Source organism: Talpa occidentalis, unplaced genomic scaffold, assembly GCF_014898055.3.
Source record: "Talpa occidentalis isolate TD23 unplaced genomic scaffold, MPIMG_talOcc4v2.1 talOcc4.8, whole genome shotgun sequence".
In the NCBI taxonomy this organism is placed as follows: domain Eukaryota; kingdom Metazoa; phylum Chordata; class Mammalia; order Eulipotyphla; family Talpidae; genus Talpa; species Talpa occidentalis.
This window is the reverse complement of record NW_023605194.1, coordinates 70,205,500-70,222,299: the sequence shown is the minus strand read 5'-3', so window position 1 is coordinate 70,222,299 and position 16,800 is coordinate 70,205,500. Positions and strand designations below refer to the sequence as shown.

General features: G+C 46.9%; 1 protein-coding gene across 2 annotated transcripts in view; it reads left to right on the top strand.

Annotated features, from left to right (window-relative positions):
* The window catches only part of DTL (denticleless E3 ubiquitin protein ligase homolog), a 30,376-nt gene extending 14,263 nt beyond the window's left edge, over window positions 1-16,113 (top strand). For both annotated transcript variants that reach the window (XM_037495631.2, XM_054690002.1), the window contains exons 9-16: window positions 138-241; window positions 546-650; window positions 2,922-3,034; window positions 8,055-8,144; window positions 10,362-10,494; window positions 12,826-13,658; window positions 14,922-15,032; window positions 15,127-16,113. In XM_037495631.2, the coding sequence (XP_037351528.1) occupies window positions 138-241; window positions 546-650; window positions 2,922-3,034; window positions 8,055-8,144; window positions 10,362-10,494; window positions 12,826-13,658; window positions 14,922-15,020 (1,477 nt within the window). In that variant the 3' untranslated portion in view covers window positions 15,021-15,032; window positions 15,127-16,113. The remainder of the gene's footprint in view (window positions 1-137; window positions 242-545; window positions 651-2,921; window positions 3,035-8,054; window positions 8,145-10,361; window positions 10,495-12,825; window positions 13,659-14,921; window positions 15,033-15,126) is intronic.
* Window positions 16,114-16,800: the final 687 nt, after the last annotated feature.

The window sequence follows — 16,800 nt, the reverse complement described above, 5'->3', positions numbered from 1 at the left end:
CAGTTCAGTCCTCACCGTACCTGGTGCATGTGCCAGAGGCGTCAGATTAAAAGTCAGTCCCAGTCAGTGTAGTTGGAGTTGAAGCTTGTTGCAGATGAGAGGCTGCAAAGTAACTATTTCTTTACCTTGTTTTCTAGGGTAATCAAAATATGGGATTTACGTAAGAATTACACTGCTTACCGGCAGGAACCCATAGCAACCAAGTTCTTCCTGTACCCAGGTAGCAGCACTCGAAAACTAGGTAGGTAAGCCTTTGTGGAGACTGTAGGACTTGGCAGGGAGGGGATATATTGTAAAGTAACTACAAGAGGTATTAAAAGAAAATATCAGGCTAACTCAACAAAGACTTGGAAAACTCATAATATGTAGTTGCATCTTTCTGAAGTTTGAAAGGTAAAATCTCAGAAGAACGTTATTGGCTTGTGCATATTTGGGGGAAAGAACTCCACTGATTCTCCTTGGGGAATGATCTGGTGCCTACATTTTCACACTCAGGTCTGTCCGCTCACTGTTAGCAGGACACTTACAAGCTTGGCTTTCCCCAGGGTACTCAAGTCTGGTTTTGGACTCCACGGGCTCTACTTTGTTTGCCAACTGCACAGATGACAACATCTACATGTTCAACATGACTGGCCTGAAGACTTCGCCGGGTAAGACCACGGCACCCACCTCCTGCCAGGAACCTGTGTGATATGACAATTTCATGTGTTCTTTCCCTAAACCCAGCATGTTAGGACAATATGGAGACTGTGGGGTCTTTGCTTAGTCCCAGTGACCGTTTCACAGGTGTGCTTTCTTTCATCTGCCATAGATAAACAGTCACACTTCATATCATCACTGCTTTCATTTGTGGTCTTTCCGGAGATCATGCCCCTTTGGCTCTCGATGTTTATGGGCTAGAGAAGGCTGTTCTGCTTCGCTTCTGTCCTGTTTGGGATGTTGGTTAAAATTAGGTGGCAGAGTTTTTAAGTTTCCATGTATGCGCTGACAGGTTATTTGGGTTACATTATTTTTAAGAACATTAACATTTACTTAAGCTGTGTTAGTAGCTTAGTTCTTCCTCGGGTTTTAGAAACTGGCTGGATTCTATAACCCATCCCTGGAACAATCCAGTTTTCCCAAAAGTAAGATTTCTGATGAGCAGGGGATCTCAAAAGAGTCCAGAACTCAATGGGCTCTTCCAAAAGTCTCCACAGGCCACCTCCAAGCCATTATTAGGGCCGTGGTTTCTGTAGCAGCCCCAGAATTGGCGTTCTCCATACCAGAATTGGCGTTCTCCATACCCTGGGCGAGGTTTGTCATCTAAGAGCAAGAATATTTAGAAAAGGGAAGTGGTTTTAAGTTTATTTTCCTATTTTTCTGAATAGAATTGCAACTTGAACAGCTCCAGTTTAATCATGTAGCACAGACCTTTCAAAATCTTTCTCCAAAGGATAAAAGCCTAATCCTAGTTCTAGTCCCATGTGTGTAAGAGAGCTTTCTCTGTCGTTGCAGTGAGCCACTGAAGGGGCCATCACCATCAGTCACGCCTAGTTATTTGATTAGTTGGGGAGGTGGGGGGGTGGAATGTCCCTTACGTTGAATGGCAAATGTGTGTGTGAGAGAAGATACTTTTGTTTTTCAAAACTTCCCAAAGGTCCTGACCTCCATAGTGGGGTCTCCCCTACTTTCAATTCACAGTTAACTGAATAAAGAGGACTCTGAAGCACTTTAAAAGACAAAGAAAGGCGAAATGTAGCTAAGTAGAGCCAGCACTGGCTTCGGAAAGATTTATCACATGGTTTGAGAGGCACTAATGACTTTGTACCACTCTGCTTTTCACCAGCAGGGGGCAGTAAGTAGTTGCACATTTCATGGGAAATTTGGGCGTTTCTTTTTCATTCATAGTTTGAAGTTGAGAAAGATGAGCAATTAGAGTCCTGGAGCTATATTCAGAATGAAGGGGCCTATGTCTCTTGGGGAATTATCTAGCATAGTAGGTCTATAATTTGTGTCTAATTTATGTCCTGCTTTACTTTCATAGTAAGTGATGTGAAGAATACTTGCTAGGTATGCATTTTCTTGAAAAGCTATAACTTTTTAGTGGTTTTTTCCAATTTTATTCTAGAAGAAGGGAGGGAAAGCTTTGTGAGCACTGACGGAAAACTTTTGAGTCCCTTAATAGTTCTTCTTTCCCTCTGCCAGAAGATGAGAGTGCAGTTTTTCCTAACAAATGTATCCTTACGTTTCCCCAGTGGCTGAGATTTTCCTCCTTTCCCAGTGGCGTTTTGATGCCAGAGGCCTCGGGTTTGGGTCCCTTGGGATGGAAAGGCCTGTAGCATGGTGCACTGTGGCAAATTGGACCACTGTCCTTTTGCTGTGGATAGTGAGAGTGAACACCAGACCTGAGCCAGAGTAGCTTGATGTCAGCCGGCTCCCTGCCCTGCAAGCGGCTGCTGCTGTTCAGTCCTTCTTCAGTGCTAGATTGAAGAGATTCCCACATCCCTGAGAATCGATCCCTAAGTCTTAACTCCTTTCCCTGAACTTTATCTATACTTTGTTTGGTGTGCTGTGCTGTCTAATCAGAAAGGAGTAAGATAGGAAATTTATCTAGATTTAAACTCTGAAAGGAAGAAAAGCTGATGTGTTATACGAGGGAAGCGCCCTCTCCTGGGGTTGGGATGGTGAAGGCCTCGCTCAAGGACTGGGTGTGGGCTCTGTTCTTACCCTGTAAGAATGTGTTTCATCACATGCTTCTCTGTCGCCAGCTTCATACAAAGTCTCTGGCTGAGATCATGAGATTGGGTCAAATCTAAAGCCTCTTGCTGGGGTTTCCTTCATGTGTCCAGTTCCCTTTTATTTGGTGAATGCAGCTTGACCATCTGCTTCAGTCTTCTGTAATTTGACAAGAACCGAGTAATTTGATTTTTTTCCTCTGGCAGTGGCTGTCTTCAATGGACATCAGAATTCCACCTTTTATGTCAAATCCAGCCTTAGCCCAGATGACCAGTTTCTAGTCAGTGGCTCAAGTGATGAAGCTGCCTACATCTGGAAGGTAAGTTGCCAGCCCCACAGAGTGAGGCTGACGTGTCCTTGCAGACACTTCTGTGCAAAATGAGACAAGCTTCGTGTCATCACATATCATGAATTTTCTACGTCAAAGGGTCAGCAAAAGTTGCTTCTTGCCTCTTTGTATAACCAAAAGCTCACGCTGATGGCTACAGAATCAATGACACTTGTATGGCCAGCGCATCCCGGAAATGGGCAGTCCATGTCCTCTCAGCTTCGCAGGTTGTCAGGAAATTCAGAGCTCAGAGGCCTTAGTTACTTTGTCCTGTTTCCTGGGGAAAAATAGGCTGTGCTGTCTCCTGTCCCGTATTTCCAAAGCCCCCTGCAGAACACAGTGTTCTGACCCACAGGTTCTGTGCCTGTCGCCCTCAGAGCCCGGCACAGGTGCCACTCACAGCATTTGTGTGATTGTGTTTTCTACTTTCCTGTAAGTTGTTGGTCTTTCAGGCTGTTACAAAGGTGTGGCCGCTTTATCAGTTTTTTTACATGGTTTTTCAAAACCTTTACAGATTTCCCATTTCTTTTACACAGATTCATGGTTTTTCCTTTTTAAAAACAGTGATTCTAAAATGACTATGCCAGAAAAATTAATCCTGGCCTTTTGAAGTCCAGTGGAGAAAGTTGAAATATTACACAAGTAGCACTTACTGATCGGGAGAAACAACTCTTACAGGAACAATCCATTACAGAAATGTCTGTGCAGGTGGAAAACAAAGATCACTGAGGAATTATTCTTCTAGGGCTAGAAGTTAGTGTCTTCTAGATCGCCCTGCAGTCACACAAGTGGCCTTGACATTGGTGAACTGACTGATTGGAATCCATCCATTTTGTATTTTTGAGTCATAAATGTCTAACCCTGGTAGACCAGGTGCCAGGTAGTATCATCAGGTCTTCTCTGGAAAAATCACGTCATCCTAAAAGTCACATCCTTAACTGTTAATCTGAGTACTGGGATAGTACCTGTGTGGTACAAAGTATAAATCTTCAACTTAATTTTGTTCAATTCTGGGGGAAATACTAAAAAGTGATTTCTTTTTTCTGTAGACCTAGAGTTGCAGAAACGCAACAACTACTTTGTTAAAGGTTTTTCATGACAATATCCTAGATGGTCACAAGGTAGAATTGTTCTTTCTAGTTCTCTTGTGTTGGACTTGTCTTCTCTCTCTGAAGGACGTTTCCTTCTGTCAGCTGTATTTTTAAATGTAAATTTGCTTATAAAGTGTACACTTGAGTCCCTGTCATGTGATAAGAGTTTTTGCCTAGCTCCTGTCTGTAAGAGCCTTTCAGCTTCAACTTCAAACTTCAACAGTGTGTGCCAACAGTGTGTGCCTCTGTCTTTTGTCTTTCGGGTTTCAATTTTGGTCTTGTGCTGCTTTCACTCCCGACATAGCTGAGAATCTTAATCCTACCAAAGTCTGTCTTTTTGTTTCTTTTTTCTTAAAAAATGTAAATTTCAGACATATCAAAAAGCTTAACAAGGAATTGTGCAAAAAATACTTGAGTACTGATTATTCTTTTTTAGTCATCTAATCATTTAAAGTAATTGTCATATTACCCATACATGTAATTCCGTGTGATTATGCTTAATCGCCACATAGTATGTTTGGGGGGTCTTCTCTAGTACAAAGGCCTTTTTGTTTCAGGGGTAAAGGTTGAGGGACACTCCTCTTAAAAGACATACAGTAAGATACTCGGCTGCTGTTCGTAACCCATATTCAGACCTCCAATCAGTGGCTCTCATTACTTGGGTGACCCTTTCTGACTTCCTTGGCTGGGTCACATGTCAGTGCTGAATGACGTGGCTCAGAGGTGATGTTCTCCTGCCTGTCCACACATAACTCAGTGTGCAGGCTCTGATACTTGAGACCCTGGCAAGCTTACCGCACCTAAAATTGAATTTGCCTAGTGAAGCAGCTCAGTTTCTCTTTTCCATGATATAAACGGAGTGTGGACGGGGATTGTAGTTTAAAAGCAGTTCCATGTAAGCCAAGTGTCATGCTGTTAGGTTGTCTTAAAAACTGCTACATTTTCAAAAGATTAGAATTCTCAAGTGTTGGGATTTTTTTCTGTGCTAAAATGTCATGAGCACAAGAGACAGATTCAAAGGAGTTTTAAATCTTAAAACAGAAAAAAAGTGGCCTTTTAATCCTCAGCATGATAGGAGAAATTGATATATTAGTCTCAGCCTGAGGCCTAAGACTTCAAAGTAAAGATTTCATACTACATTTTTTCTTTTTAATTTCCTACCCTTTGTCCCACCCCACCACTACCCCTCTTGCCTGGTTCATTTCAGATGCAGATGCTGCTAGTACTGGGGTGGTTATAAATAAACTGGCACTGTCATCCTGGCTGCCCAGCAACACTCCATGCCTGACACTGAGGAAGTGGGAGGGGCTCATGGAGGAAATAAGGCACGGTCTGGGTGCAGCTGCCAAGCAGAGTTTTGAGGAAACTCATCTTCAGCCCATGTTTCACTCTAGAAATCATTTGCTGAGGTCTGTGAGTGAGAGCCAGGTTCTTCAAGTGCCTCTCTAGTTCTGGGGATGCCTTCTTCCTGCATTGGGTTAAGGTCTTTACTCTTGAACCGGTTGAATGTGTAAGAGGGTGTTTTTCTGTGTTTTGACCATCCCCGGGATGCATAGATGACGGCATCTCCCAAACTTCAGTCATAAGGGGAGAAAAACTTTTTAAAAAATGAATTCATGTAACATGGAGTGTTTATAATAACGACATGACAGCAAATCAAAACTTTTGAATAGAAATGGAGGATTAAGAAGCCACTTGAGCTCTGGTAGAGGCAGTGAGTATACTGACTCATGCTGGCACCATCTGCATCCTGAGAGCACTGGTTACTGGCGTCGATGTTGGACGTTAGTTTTCATCACAACATCTCCTTCTGCTTGTCTTTTCTGGTTGAGGTAGAATTGATGTAATGTAAAATTCTTCACTTAGGTAGTTACAGTGCGCACATGCCATGATTTTCTTCTCATCAGGAAGAAACCCTGTATCCTCTCAGAATCCCTCCCTTCCTGCCCCCAGCCCCTGCCACCATCTCCCACGTTCTGTCTTTAGATTTGCCTCCTCTGGGCATTTCCCAGAAATAGAGTTAGCCTTCGCGTGGGGTCTGCCTGGCGCGTGACCTGACGTTCTCGGGGGCCATCCCGCAGTGTTGTTCTTGGTCCCGTGGGATGAAGAAGACCCCCGTGGCATGGACACACATTTTGTTTATCTGCTTCTCTGTAGGTGGACTTTGGAACCTACTTTTTGGCTTTATGATAAAGCGTCTGTGAACATGCACGTGAAAGGTCTCCTTTTGGACGTAGGTTTCCAGCTCTCCGGGCACTAGGGACCTAGGAGTGGACTTGTTGGGTCACAAGGTCATGGTTCTGTTAACTTTCAAGGAACCACCCCCTCTGCTTTCTGCGCTGTGTAAAATGCTGCCTTGCGTGTCTGTCCAGAACGTGCAGACTCTTGTGGCCATTGCATCCCTGCCTGTTGGTCCCATAGTGAAGAGTCTCTCCGAGGAGTCAGGTCTTTCTTTTTTCTCTTAGAGCTAAATATAGACATGTATGTACATCTGGCGTATGATTAGTTCTTGAAAATTCTGTTAGCCTTTTGTGTACACCTAGGTTCTCCTGCTTAGTGGGCTGCCTGGGAGCTTGAGCAAGGTCCTGTCATGAACTAAGAGCTAGTGGCGTGCTCCACTGTCCCACCAGGGATGGTCCAGAGCACGCAAGGATTCCACCCCTCTTAGCCTGTTAGTAGCAGTTCTGTATGGACTCGGCATGAAGAGAGCCATAGTAGGCGGCAGCCATCCCCCATGGAGGAGGGAGAGGAGAGTTTCTATGGTTCTGAGATAGAGACTATTTCCAAAGTCTTTTCTAAAACATGCTCCTTGGTGAGAGAATGAGTTACTGTTCTCATGACGTTGTAGGAGTAAGTGAGATCTTTCCAGATAATACTTGGGGAAAAGCATCTTTTTCTGTTACACTTTCATTAACCCGCCACACAAATTAGACCCTGCTCTTACCTTCTTTCACTTTTTGAGTCATTATACATGTGCCACTTAGCTGAAAGAGGAGGAGGAGGAATAATTGAGTTGCATAAGCTTGTGAATCAGTGTGTCGAATTTCCTAACTACAATCTGAGTAGTTATTAAGTTTGCTTAATAGGAGTCTATTAAGTTTGCTTAGTCATTTTCACGACTATTCTTTCCAGAGTCACCTCTGCTTTAGCTTCATACAAATGAACAATGATTCAGAGCCTCAGGAAAATGAAAATAAAATCATTTCTTTTTCAGGCACACATGCTAATAATAGTGATGTGAGTTGTATCCTCCATATTGTGCTGATTAATATCCATGGCCTCTGCCAGGGCTTGACAGCTCTGGAATGAGTCAGCTGTCAAATCCATGTCACCAGTGACCGGAGGGGCATGAGTCTTCAGCACATGTGTCACACGGCACACTGGCCCTTCTTTGTCCATGAGAAGGCTTACTTGAAAAGTTGAGGTTTCTGTAACAAGTTCAAAGTAAAGGAATATGGCTTTGGACTTTGAGTTGAAGTCAGTGAGTTTTAGAAGAAAAACTGTCCTCTTGTCCCCAAAGAGCTGGCAGCACCTCCCACATACCTTTGGGACCAGGAAGTAGTCAACTTAGTGTTCCTGGAAATAACCGCCGGGAGCCACGCTGAACGGGTAAAGCAGGACTGTCCTAGAGTGCTGCCTCCAGCTGAGCCTCGTCCTTCAGAAGGTTGATTGGCTGGGAGGGACGGCACCTGTCCTGAGTCGTGGGCAGCCTCAGCTGAATTAGCCCTGTCCCTCTGAGCTCAGCTTATTTACTTGTTGGGTTATTTTCATTCAGTTTTCTCAGCTCAGTGACAAACTGGCTGTTTCTTAGCTCTAAGTAGACACATCTAGTGCCTGTTGGTAATAGCCTTGTAGCTCTCGAAGGCACAGGGATGGGGCCCTATCTGGCTCTGCTGACTCTGTCTCTCTCTGCGCCACAGGTCTCCATGCCCTGGCAGCCGCCCACTGTGCTCCAGGGACACACTCAGGAGGTCACATCTGTGTGCTGGTGTCCGTCAGACTTCACAAAGGTTTGTAAACAGATGTCTGGAGTGAGTTCAAAATGTGGATGACAACCTTGTCAGTTTTCCCTAAGGTTGGCTTAAGAGTTGTGTAGATTTTCCTGTTAGAGATTTAAGAGCCACACGGTTTCTCCACCAGCATCAATCAAACATTTTCTGCTTTCTCTACCAATAGAGAGTGTTCACCAGGAGAGTCTTTCCTTTTCTAAATGTGGAATTAAATTTTTTACTTTAATTTGATTTTAAAGTAAGAAAGCCTATGGTGATAACTGGTCTTTCGTTCAGCGAGTCATCAACGTGGCACTTGAAAGATGACACCTTGATTCTTCACAGTCCAGTGTGGGTTTTCATGTGCCTGGAAAGTGTTCACTGCAGGTCTTGATGTGTAGATTACCTGTGGCTAAACCTACGTAAGAAGTGGCTTAAAAGTTTTGGTCACTCTGGGAGGGAAAAAAAAACTTGCTCGCTTAAAAAAAAATCTTGAACAGTGATTCGCAAAGACAAAATGCAGGCTGGCTGGGCCAAGGCTGTTCATTCCCTGCTAACCCGAGTTAAGTCAGTCTCCCAGCCTTTGCTGCCTCTGGCCTTCCGGGGCTTCCAAGTTCCCCAGGAGATCTCACTTCTGTGGCAGTCTCTCTCTTCTGTCACGATGCCACTTGGGGTTTGTTCCTAGTCCCATCTCTTATCTTGTCTGCCAGAAACTCTTCATGGCATAGCCAACAGCTCTCTAGGGTTACTATGAATTTCTTTCTATGTTTGAATTCTTGTGTGATCATTTCTATGGTCAGCTGCATGCAGACTGCTTTTTGAAAATTATTGCTTTAATCATCAGTAATTACATTTAAAAACATTTTCCTCTGAGACTCCATGTATCTTCCAGTGAAAATCTGCTTTTAACATGGAGTTTTGTGTCTTACTAAGGTGATTTTTTTTTTTAACTTTGCTAGTTATGTCTTTTTTTTAATCATCACATTACCCTTTTTCATTCACAGGACAGCCTCACAGTTCCTGACGGCATTGTTGGCCAGTGCTAATCTAATGGCTGCCTTTTTGTGAAAGGTTCTTTCATGTTCTCTCCTTAGAGTTAGGAGGCGCAACTATAATTTCACCAAAAAAAAAGAGCTAACCTTGAAAATTGGAAAAGCTTGGATTGAAATTATAGCTCTTCCTCTTAATTGTGGTGACATTGGGCAGATAACTTTCATTTTGTAGGCAAGGTTATTTGAGTACAAGACTCTCTATATTGAAGAATTAAATAAGATAAAGCATGTAAATTACTGGACACAGTGGGTGTTCTGTAAATACGAGCTCTTGTTGACGTAAAGTCACAGGCTTGTCCAGGCATTTCTGTGGAGCAGTTAAGTAAGTGTATCTTCTTTTGACCTCCCAGTAAGGAAAGGAAAAAGCTGCCAGTCTCTTGGGGGCCAAGACTTACGAGAACGTGTGTTCTTTTTTTCTCTCTCTTTAGTGACTGAAATAGCGAAATTATATAAACAAGTGCTGGGGAACAGCTCTGCTACCAGTGGCCATTTGCCACAAATGCTCTAGGCTGGGTGCTCTCTGCCATAAAAGGTTTGGGACCAAGATCAGGAATGGGAAGATATTTTTAAAGGGGCAAAGGTTATTTTTAACTTCTTCCAGCCTGGTGAACCTGATGTCTTCCCAGTTTGCACCTTCATCTATCTGAGAAAGACAGACTCAGGAGCGGCTCCACTCCCCCATCACAGCCAGCCACACTCATGGCTAAGCCCCATCTTGGAGTTGAACCCACCACTTCAGTAATAAGACAGGACCTGCAGAATTCAGAGGCATGGCAGTGACGTGCAGTGGTGGAACATTTGAGAGGGTGGGGCGGCACAGGGCTGTCTTGGTCACTGTTTCAGAGTGATACCAAAGGCAGTGAACATGCTTGCCCGCATCTCAAAGATAAAGTGAAACGAGCCTGGTTTTAGAGTAGAGCTATAGGTTAGTGAAAAATGGTAACTACAGCTATAGTAGCAGAACATGTACGATAAAGAACTTAGTTTGGAAAGCTTAGCTACTTGGGAATCCGGAAGGAGTATGAAAGTAAGGTGTAGAAGTTTGAGGTCTGTGAGGTACCCCTCTCTGCCCACTTACATCAGACAGAATAATTCTTGGTACTGAGCCCTTAAGGTCGCAGACTTTTTACTTTGCTGTCAGCCTTGATTGAAGCTGTTTGACTCCCTTCCTGGTTCTCCCCCTCAGATTGCTACCTGCTCTGACGACAATACACTGAAGATCTGGCGCCTGAATAGGGCCTTGGAGGAGAAACCCACAGATAAACATGCCTTAGTGGGCTGGGCCTCGCAGAAGAAAAAAGAGGCAAGGGTTGATCTAGGTAAGAGTCCTGTGCACTTTCCTCAGCCCTGTGTGGTTTGGTTGGCTCAGTTCTGTGGCGCAGACTGAGTGGCTACATTTCATCTTGCCTTGGTATGTTTTTAAAGGCAGGCACCATCTTCTTGACTTGTGTTCTTTTAAGTCACCATTTTCTGGGCATATTGTCATCTGAGTAAGGTACAAGAGTGCTGTGGTGGACTTGTTTTTTAAATGTATATCAAGTACCTACTATATGCTGGGTACATAGTTCTTAGCTACTGGGAATTTAGCAACAAATAGGAGTTTCACGAGTCCCAAGGACTTAGCTGAAGCTTTCGAGGCCGTAAATAGGTTGAAGAAGGAGACCAGGTTAGTGTCTATTGAGTAACAGGAAGTGGGGCAGGGAGTAGGCAGAGCAGTCTGTGGACACACAGGTATCGGGGCCAGGGAGGCCTAAACGCAAAGGCAGCATTTGCACAGAGGAAGCGAAGCAGTATGGTGTGACCTGTCACAGCATCCAGACAGGTGAGGCGGCACGTGCAGGGGCCTGGAGCAGGAGCACGCCTGGCTTCTTTCCTGTCCTCAAGGAGGCTAATGTGGTTGGAGCTGGCAAAGGACAGTAGTGGTGCCCAGAGAGGACCTTGTGCATTTTGGGCTTTTATTATGACAGACAGGAGGCATCGGTTGGCATTGCATAGAGAACTATCTTGATCTGACTTTTCTGGAATTGGTTGTTCTTGTTCCTATGTTGAGGAGGTCAGAGGAAAGGAAGTTAATTTTAGTGGTGGTGACTATGGTAACCCAATAAGTGACAAGAGATCTTTAAATTCTGGATGTTTTTTTAAGAATCAACATATTGTGCTGGGGTGACCCTGACCCAGCTTTTCCTTCTCCCCAACCTGTCTTTGAGCCTGCATGTCATCAGGCCCATGCTGACTGAGCCCTTTCTGCCCTGAGCACCCATGTCAGCACTCTTAAGACTAGTGGCTGTGGGGGCCATGCAGTGACTGCTGGCCTCCCTAAGGAGTGAAGTGGATCCAGCTTCTTTCCTCCTGAAGTCCTAACTGGAGTCAAGCTCTGAGAGGACCTCATGGACCAGGCCCAGTTGGCGACCCCCTGCTCCAGCGCCTGTGACCAGAGGGTCCCAGTAGTGATCCTCACTGAAGGAGCAGCACTGCTGACTGTTTACAGGCATGTTTGATGAGAAACATGGAGGCAAAAGTTGACTTATAGAATTTCTCTGACTCTAGGCAAGACCCATTGAGGAGTGAAAACAGGGGTAAGATGTAACTAAGTGACTGCAATTGGTGCTTATACATCTTTCCTCTGACTGAAAGGGAGATTGAATTTTTATGTCAGCCCCCATCCAAAGTTCAGTTAATATAAATGCAGGTCAGTGGCGAAACTAAATTAAGTGTCAGGAACTTTATGACTAAAATAAGTGGATAGCTTGTTTGCAGATGGGAACACTATTTCAGAAATCTAGAAAGCTGAGAAAGAAAGTGAGAAAACAGGGTGTTTATGTATTGTGGGCCTGAGAGGGAAGAAGCATGAAGTACATGGAGTGCTCACCTGTACCTATAAGCAAGGTATAGGACCCCAGGGAAAGAGTTCTGTTACTTGATTTGCTTGGCAGAGAGCAAGCAGGCAGCTTCTGGACTATTCTTTGGCATTCTCTGGCTTGTGGAAAATAGCTGTTTGTCGGTGAAGGTGGGAAGTCACATAGACTGGTAACCTAAGAAGTGACTGAAGGAACAACCTGTGGCTGTCCAAAGTTGCCTGTTTAGCAGATAGGAAAACTGAGGCAATGCAGGCAGAACACAGTGACTGGGTCCCACAGTAAGTGACTGTGGCTTATGGTCTATGGGTGCCCCTCTCCCCAGCGTGCTCAGGTGTGTGCAACGCGAACAGCGACTTGAGTTACCCCGGGATAACAGTGTTCCTGTCTCTGACCACTGCTTAGGACATCTTGTAGTTGTTCAGTTTGAAAATAGAAGTCTGTGTTCGTGTGGGGAGTGTTCACAATACATAAGAAACACGGCGCTAAATCGTATGAATGCTGTTTTTGGTCTCAAGTCTGTGCAAGAAAACATTGAGGTCTCTGTTCTCTATCCCATGCGCAACTAGAGGAAAAGAACTCAGTGTCACTCGTTTTTTCTTTGTGTTCTGAATTTTCTAGATTTTTATAACAGGGTGGGTTGGGGGACTGGTAGTTATGAAAAGGAAAGAGGAGGTGCCACATGCAGGCCTGCACCCAGGGAAGTCACCTCCTGGACAAGTAGCGAACTAGTGACCGCATCCCTCGGAGTGAATGCAGAACACCTCTGATGTGTGGGGCCCTCCTCTTTTTCAGCGCAAGCTGCCAGCAGCCAGAGCACACCCGCCAAGGCGCCCAGAGTGAGGAGCAGCCCGTCCACGTCCTCCCCGTCATCAGCAGCATGTGCTCCAAGCTGTGCCGGGGACCTGCCTCTGCCTTCCAACACGCCCACCTTCTCTCTGAAAACCCCCCCAGCCAAGGCCCGCTCCCCTGGCGGCCGCAGAGGCTCCGTGTCCTCCGGCTCACCCAAGCCGCCTTCGTCTTTCAAGATGTCCATCAGAAACTGGATGACTCGAACCCCTTCTTCATCCCCGCCCATCACCCCCCCTGCCTCTGAGACCAAGCTCATGTCCCCGAGAAAAGCCCTCATTCCCGTGAGCCTGAAATCCTCCCAGACGGTGGCTGGCTCCGAGTCCAGAAACAGGGTGAAGCGGCGGCTCGATCCCAGCTGTTTGGAGGGCGTGAAGCAGAAGTGCGCGAAGAGCTGCAGCTGTGTGACTGAGCTGGATGACCCGGTGGGGGCGCTGCACTTGGATCTGTGCTGCCTGGCGGGGCCCCAGGAGGACCTGGGCAAGGATTCCCTCGTCCCTCCCAAGGCCAGCCCTATGGAAGCCACCAGCATGAGCCTCTCCGAGCCGCCCTCTCCTGCCAGCCCTTATGCCGCAGAGGGCTGCGGGGCACTCCCTCTCCCCTTGGGGTCCTGTGGAGAAGGGTCTGAAGTGGTGGGCAAAGAGAACAGCTCCCCAGAGAACAAGAACTGGTTACTGGCCATGGCAGCCAAGCGGAAGGCTGAGAATTCATCGCCGCGAAGTCCATCATCCCAGACCCCCGGTGCCAGGCGACAAAGTGGGAAGACTTCCCCGAGCCCGGTAAGTCGCATGGTGGGGGGACCCCACCTGGCTTGATGGGCCGACACCGGTCTCTCCTGAAGCTAGAATGTTGCTTGCTATTCACCCTGGGCCGGCAGGCACACGGCAGCGCTGGAAGGTGACCCGTCTGTCTGCCACGCAGCATAGCTGGCTGTGTGCTGTGCTTTTTGTCTGGCGACCCTATTTATGCCCAGGAATGTCCCTCCCTTCCACCAAGGTCCAGGCTCCTCAGCCCTGGTGCCTGGTTCATGAAAACCGGCCCCATCTTCTAGGATGTCAGTTCAGAAGTACCTTCCCTCTCCCCTGCCAGTCAGAATTCCTCCTCCCCCACATCCTCTGGTAATCACTACATGTAGATTCCTCTCCCTTGAGATAAAGCTCTACCTCATTGAATGTGGCCCATGTGTAGTAAGGTGGATTAGACACAGAGCAATGACATGCAGGCTCCTTGTAGACTTTGAGTCCTGTCCCCCATCCCCCTGCCCCCACCCTCCCCCCCCCCCAATATTTCAGGTAATTTCAAAACCAGATCTTGCTGGCAAAATGGGTTTGTGGAGGGAGAGTCACTCTGAGCATGGGGTCCGGTTAGGGGCTTTCAAGCACCCTGGTGACTGGCAGCAAGTTAGGTGTGGCAGGTCCTGGGGACATCTGCGGCTGTCATAGCTGTTGATCTGAGTTAAGAAGGTGGTAGGACAGTCATGGTCAGCTGTCCCCTGAAGAGGCAGGAAGGGAACCCAGAGACCCAGTCTTGCTTCATGGATGCTTATGTGTGTCATCTGTCCCCCCGCACCGTTGTTATGGAACCTGTCCCACACTTTTAGCAAAAAGAAGCTAGAAATACTTCAAAGGTTACTCAGAATACAAGCTTCCACCAAGACTCTACTGTGGAGCGCTGTGTAAGCTCTGTGGAGTCTTTATTTCTCCTCAGAGGACCACTGTCTCTGCTCTGAGCCCCTAACCACAGTCCCCGTATGCCCCTGCCCTAGTGTTGTAACCTTTATGGTTCCTGTCAGGAGGTTTAAGTGGTAGGTGTGTTCTGTTCCCATGGAAAGGTCATGATCCCCTCAGGCGTGCTGGCCTCTGGGTTTTGCTGTGTTCGGTACACACGGGCTGCAGTGTGGCTGTCAACATGTTTGCATTGAGAGCCAGGGTCTTGTGCTGCGTCCCTTCAGTGACGACTGAAGTGTAGGACCCTTCAGTGACAACCTGCCAAGTTACAGCTGAGTAGGCTCCTCCTCTGACATCTACGCTGTCTCCTCCCAGGTCACCATCACGCCCAGCTCCATGCGGAAAATCTGCACGTACTTTCACAGGAAGTCCCAGGAAGAGTACTGCAGCCCGGAGCAGTCCACAGAGCTATAGCTTCTGACCTGAGTGAGTTGCTTCAACTTCGCTCCGTTAAAACAAGATGGGAAATACAGTGACTTTGTGACTCTGGTCTTTAAGAGCTACACTTTTTTTATTTCAGAGAAAGTCCTGTCTGAAATCCACCTGGTCTGGGTCTCCTATGGTGCTTGCGCACACGTGCATGCCTGCGTGCGTGCGTGTGTGTGGCTTCTCTACACTGACAACATCCCAGCTCACAGAGGCAGAAAACAAGGCTTGGCCCTGTCGCTCAACACTACACAATGAGAAGCTTCTGCCGGAGGCCCGCCGCGAGGCCAGCAGCTGGGAGCCAGGCGCAGATGCCCTGGGCGTTCCTGCCTCAGACACGTATGGCTTCACTTCGAATATATAGTTTTGTCACTACGCCTTTGTGGGGGGAGGGGGTTAAGTGTGTAAAAATGGGATGTTCAGATAAATACATTTATATTGATTCAGTGTTAAAGTACGATCTCTTAAGTTAAAATCATCTTTATTTTAAGATCAGTGAAAAATGTCAACTTTTTGGAGAAAGGAGAACAACAGCGTACAGCTTTGTCTTCTTTCCCCAAAATCTCTTTCCTGTGTGGGGCTTTTACCAAGCTGATCGCCATCACCACCCAGCAGGTCTTCTCCAGGAGGCTGGTTTTGGCCGGTTCCCGGAGGCGCGTGGGTAAGGTTGGTCCTCTCACGCTGCGCTGGGTCTGTCCCAGCTCTCCGGTCTCCGGGCTGTGGCTTTCTTAAAAAGTAAGTTGTAAGGTATTAAGAAAAAGTAATAACCCTTACTGTTTTTACAAAAGAAGATAGCTCTGAATTAAAAATAAATCTTGGCTTTCTTAACGACTTTTGCAGTTTCTTCACATGTATTATAAAGCAGTGCCTTCTGGGGGCGCCTGAGCCAGGCACTCTCTGGCCGGTTAATAGCATGTATGCTGGCCTAGGGTAACCCAGGCTGCCGCTCATCTGGGATGACACATCCCTTCTGTGCTTTTTCTTTGCAACCTCGAGGACCCGCGCTCCTGTGCTGCCCCCAATGGGGTACGCTGCCAGTCATGAGGCGTGACTGCCTTCCCACCCTTGAGGGCTGTGGGCTTTGTTCCCATTTTTGTCATGATTTTAAAATCTGTTCTTTTTTTTTTTTTTTTAAGATTTATTTATTTATTTACTTATTTACTTATTTATACAAGCACTGGGTACAGTCAGAAGCGCAGGAGGGTGAGAGAATTCACCAGAGCCAGAGTGGGGAGCAAAGCAGGCAGAAGGACCAAAGTACACTGCTGAGGGGAGCAGCGGGCGGCAGGAAAGGTTGGCATGCCATGCGGGACCCTCCTCTGGTGGCCGGGGAGCAACCGGGGATGGAACCGGTGCTGCACAGGCTGCGGGCAGCCTCGCAACCCAGCGTTCAACCGCTGTGCCACCGGGGAGGCCCTTTAAAATCTGTTCTTAATGATGATTCTTCACATCCTGGTTTTTAAAACGTCAAGCTGAGACCAGAACTGCATGCACGGTTGCTGAGACCTGGCTGGTCGTGGTTTATCCAAGAAAGAAGAGCAGCGGCAGGCGGGCAGGTGTGGCTCAGCATTAGCTGAGCAGCGGGGCCCTGCCTAGCGCAGTGCTGGGTGTTGCAGGGGAGGAGGGAAGTCTGACCTGCAACCGCGCTTAGGTCTCGCTCCTGCCTTGAGAGTCTGTAGGGGAGTCTTGGGAAAGGAACAGACTGATGGAGTGGCTGGTCTTATTCTTTGCTTCCTGCCTGTCCCCAGACAGTGCTAATAAGTGAAAT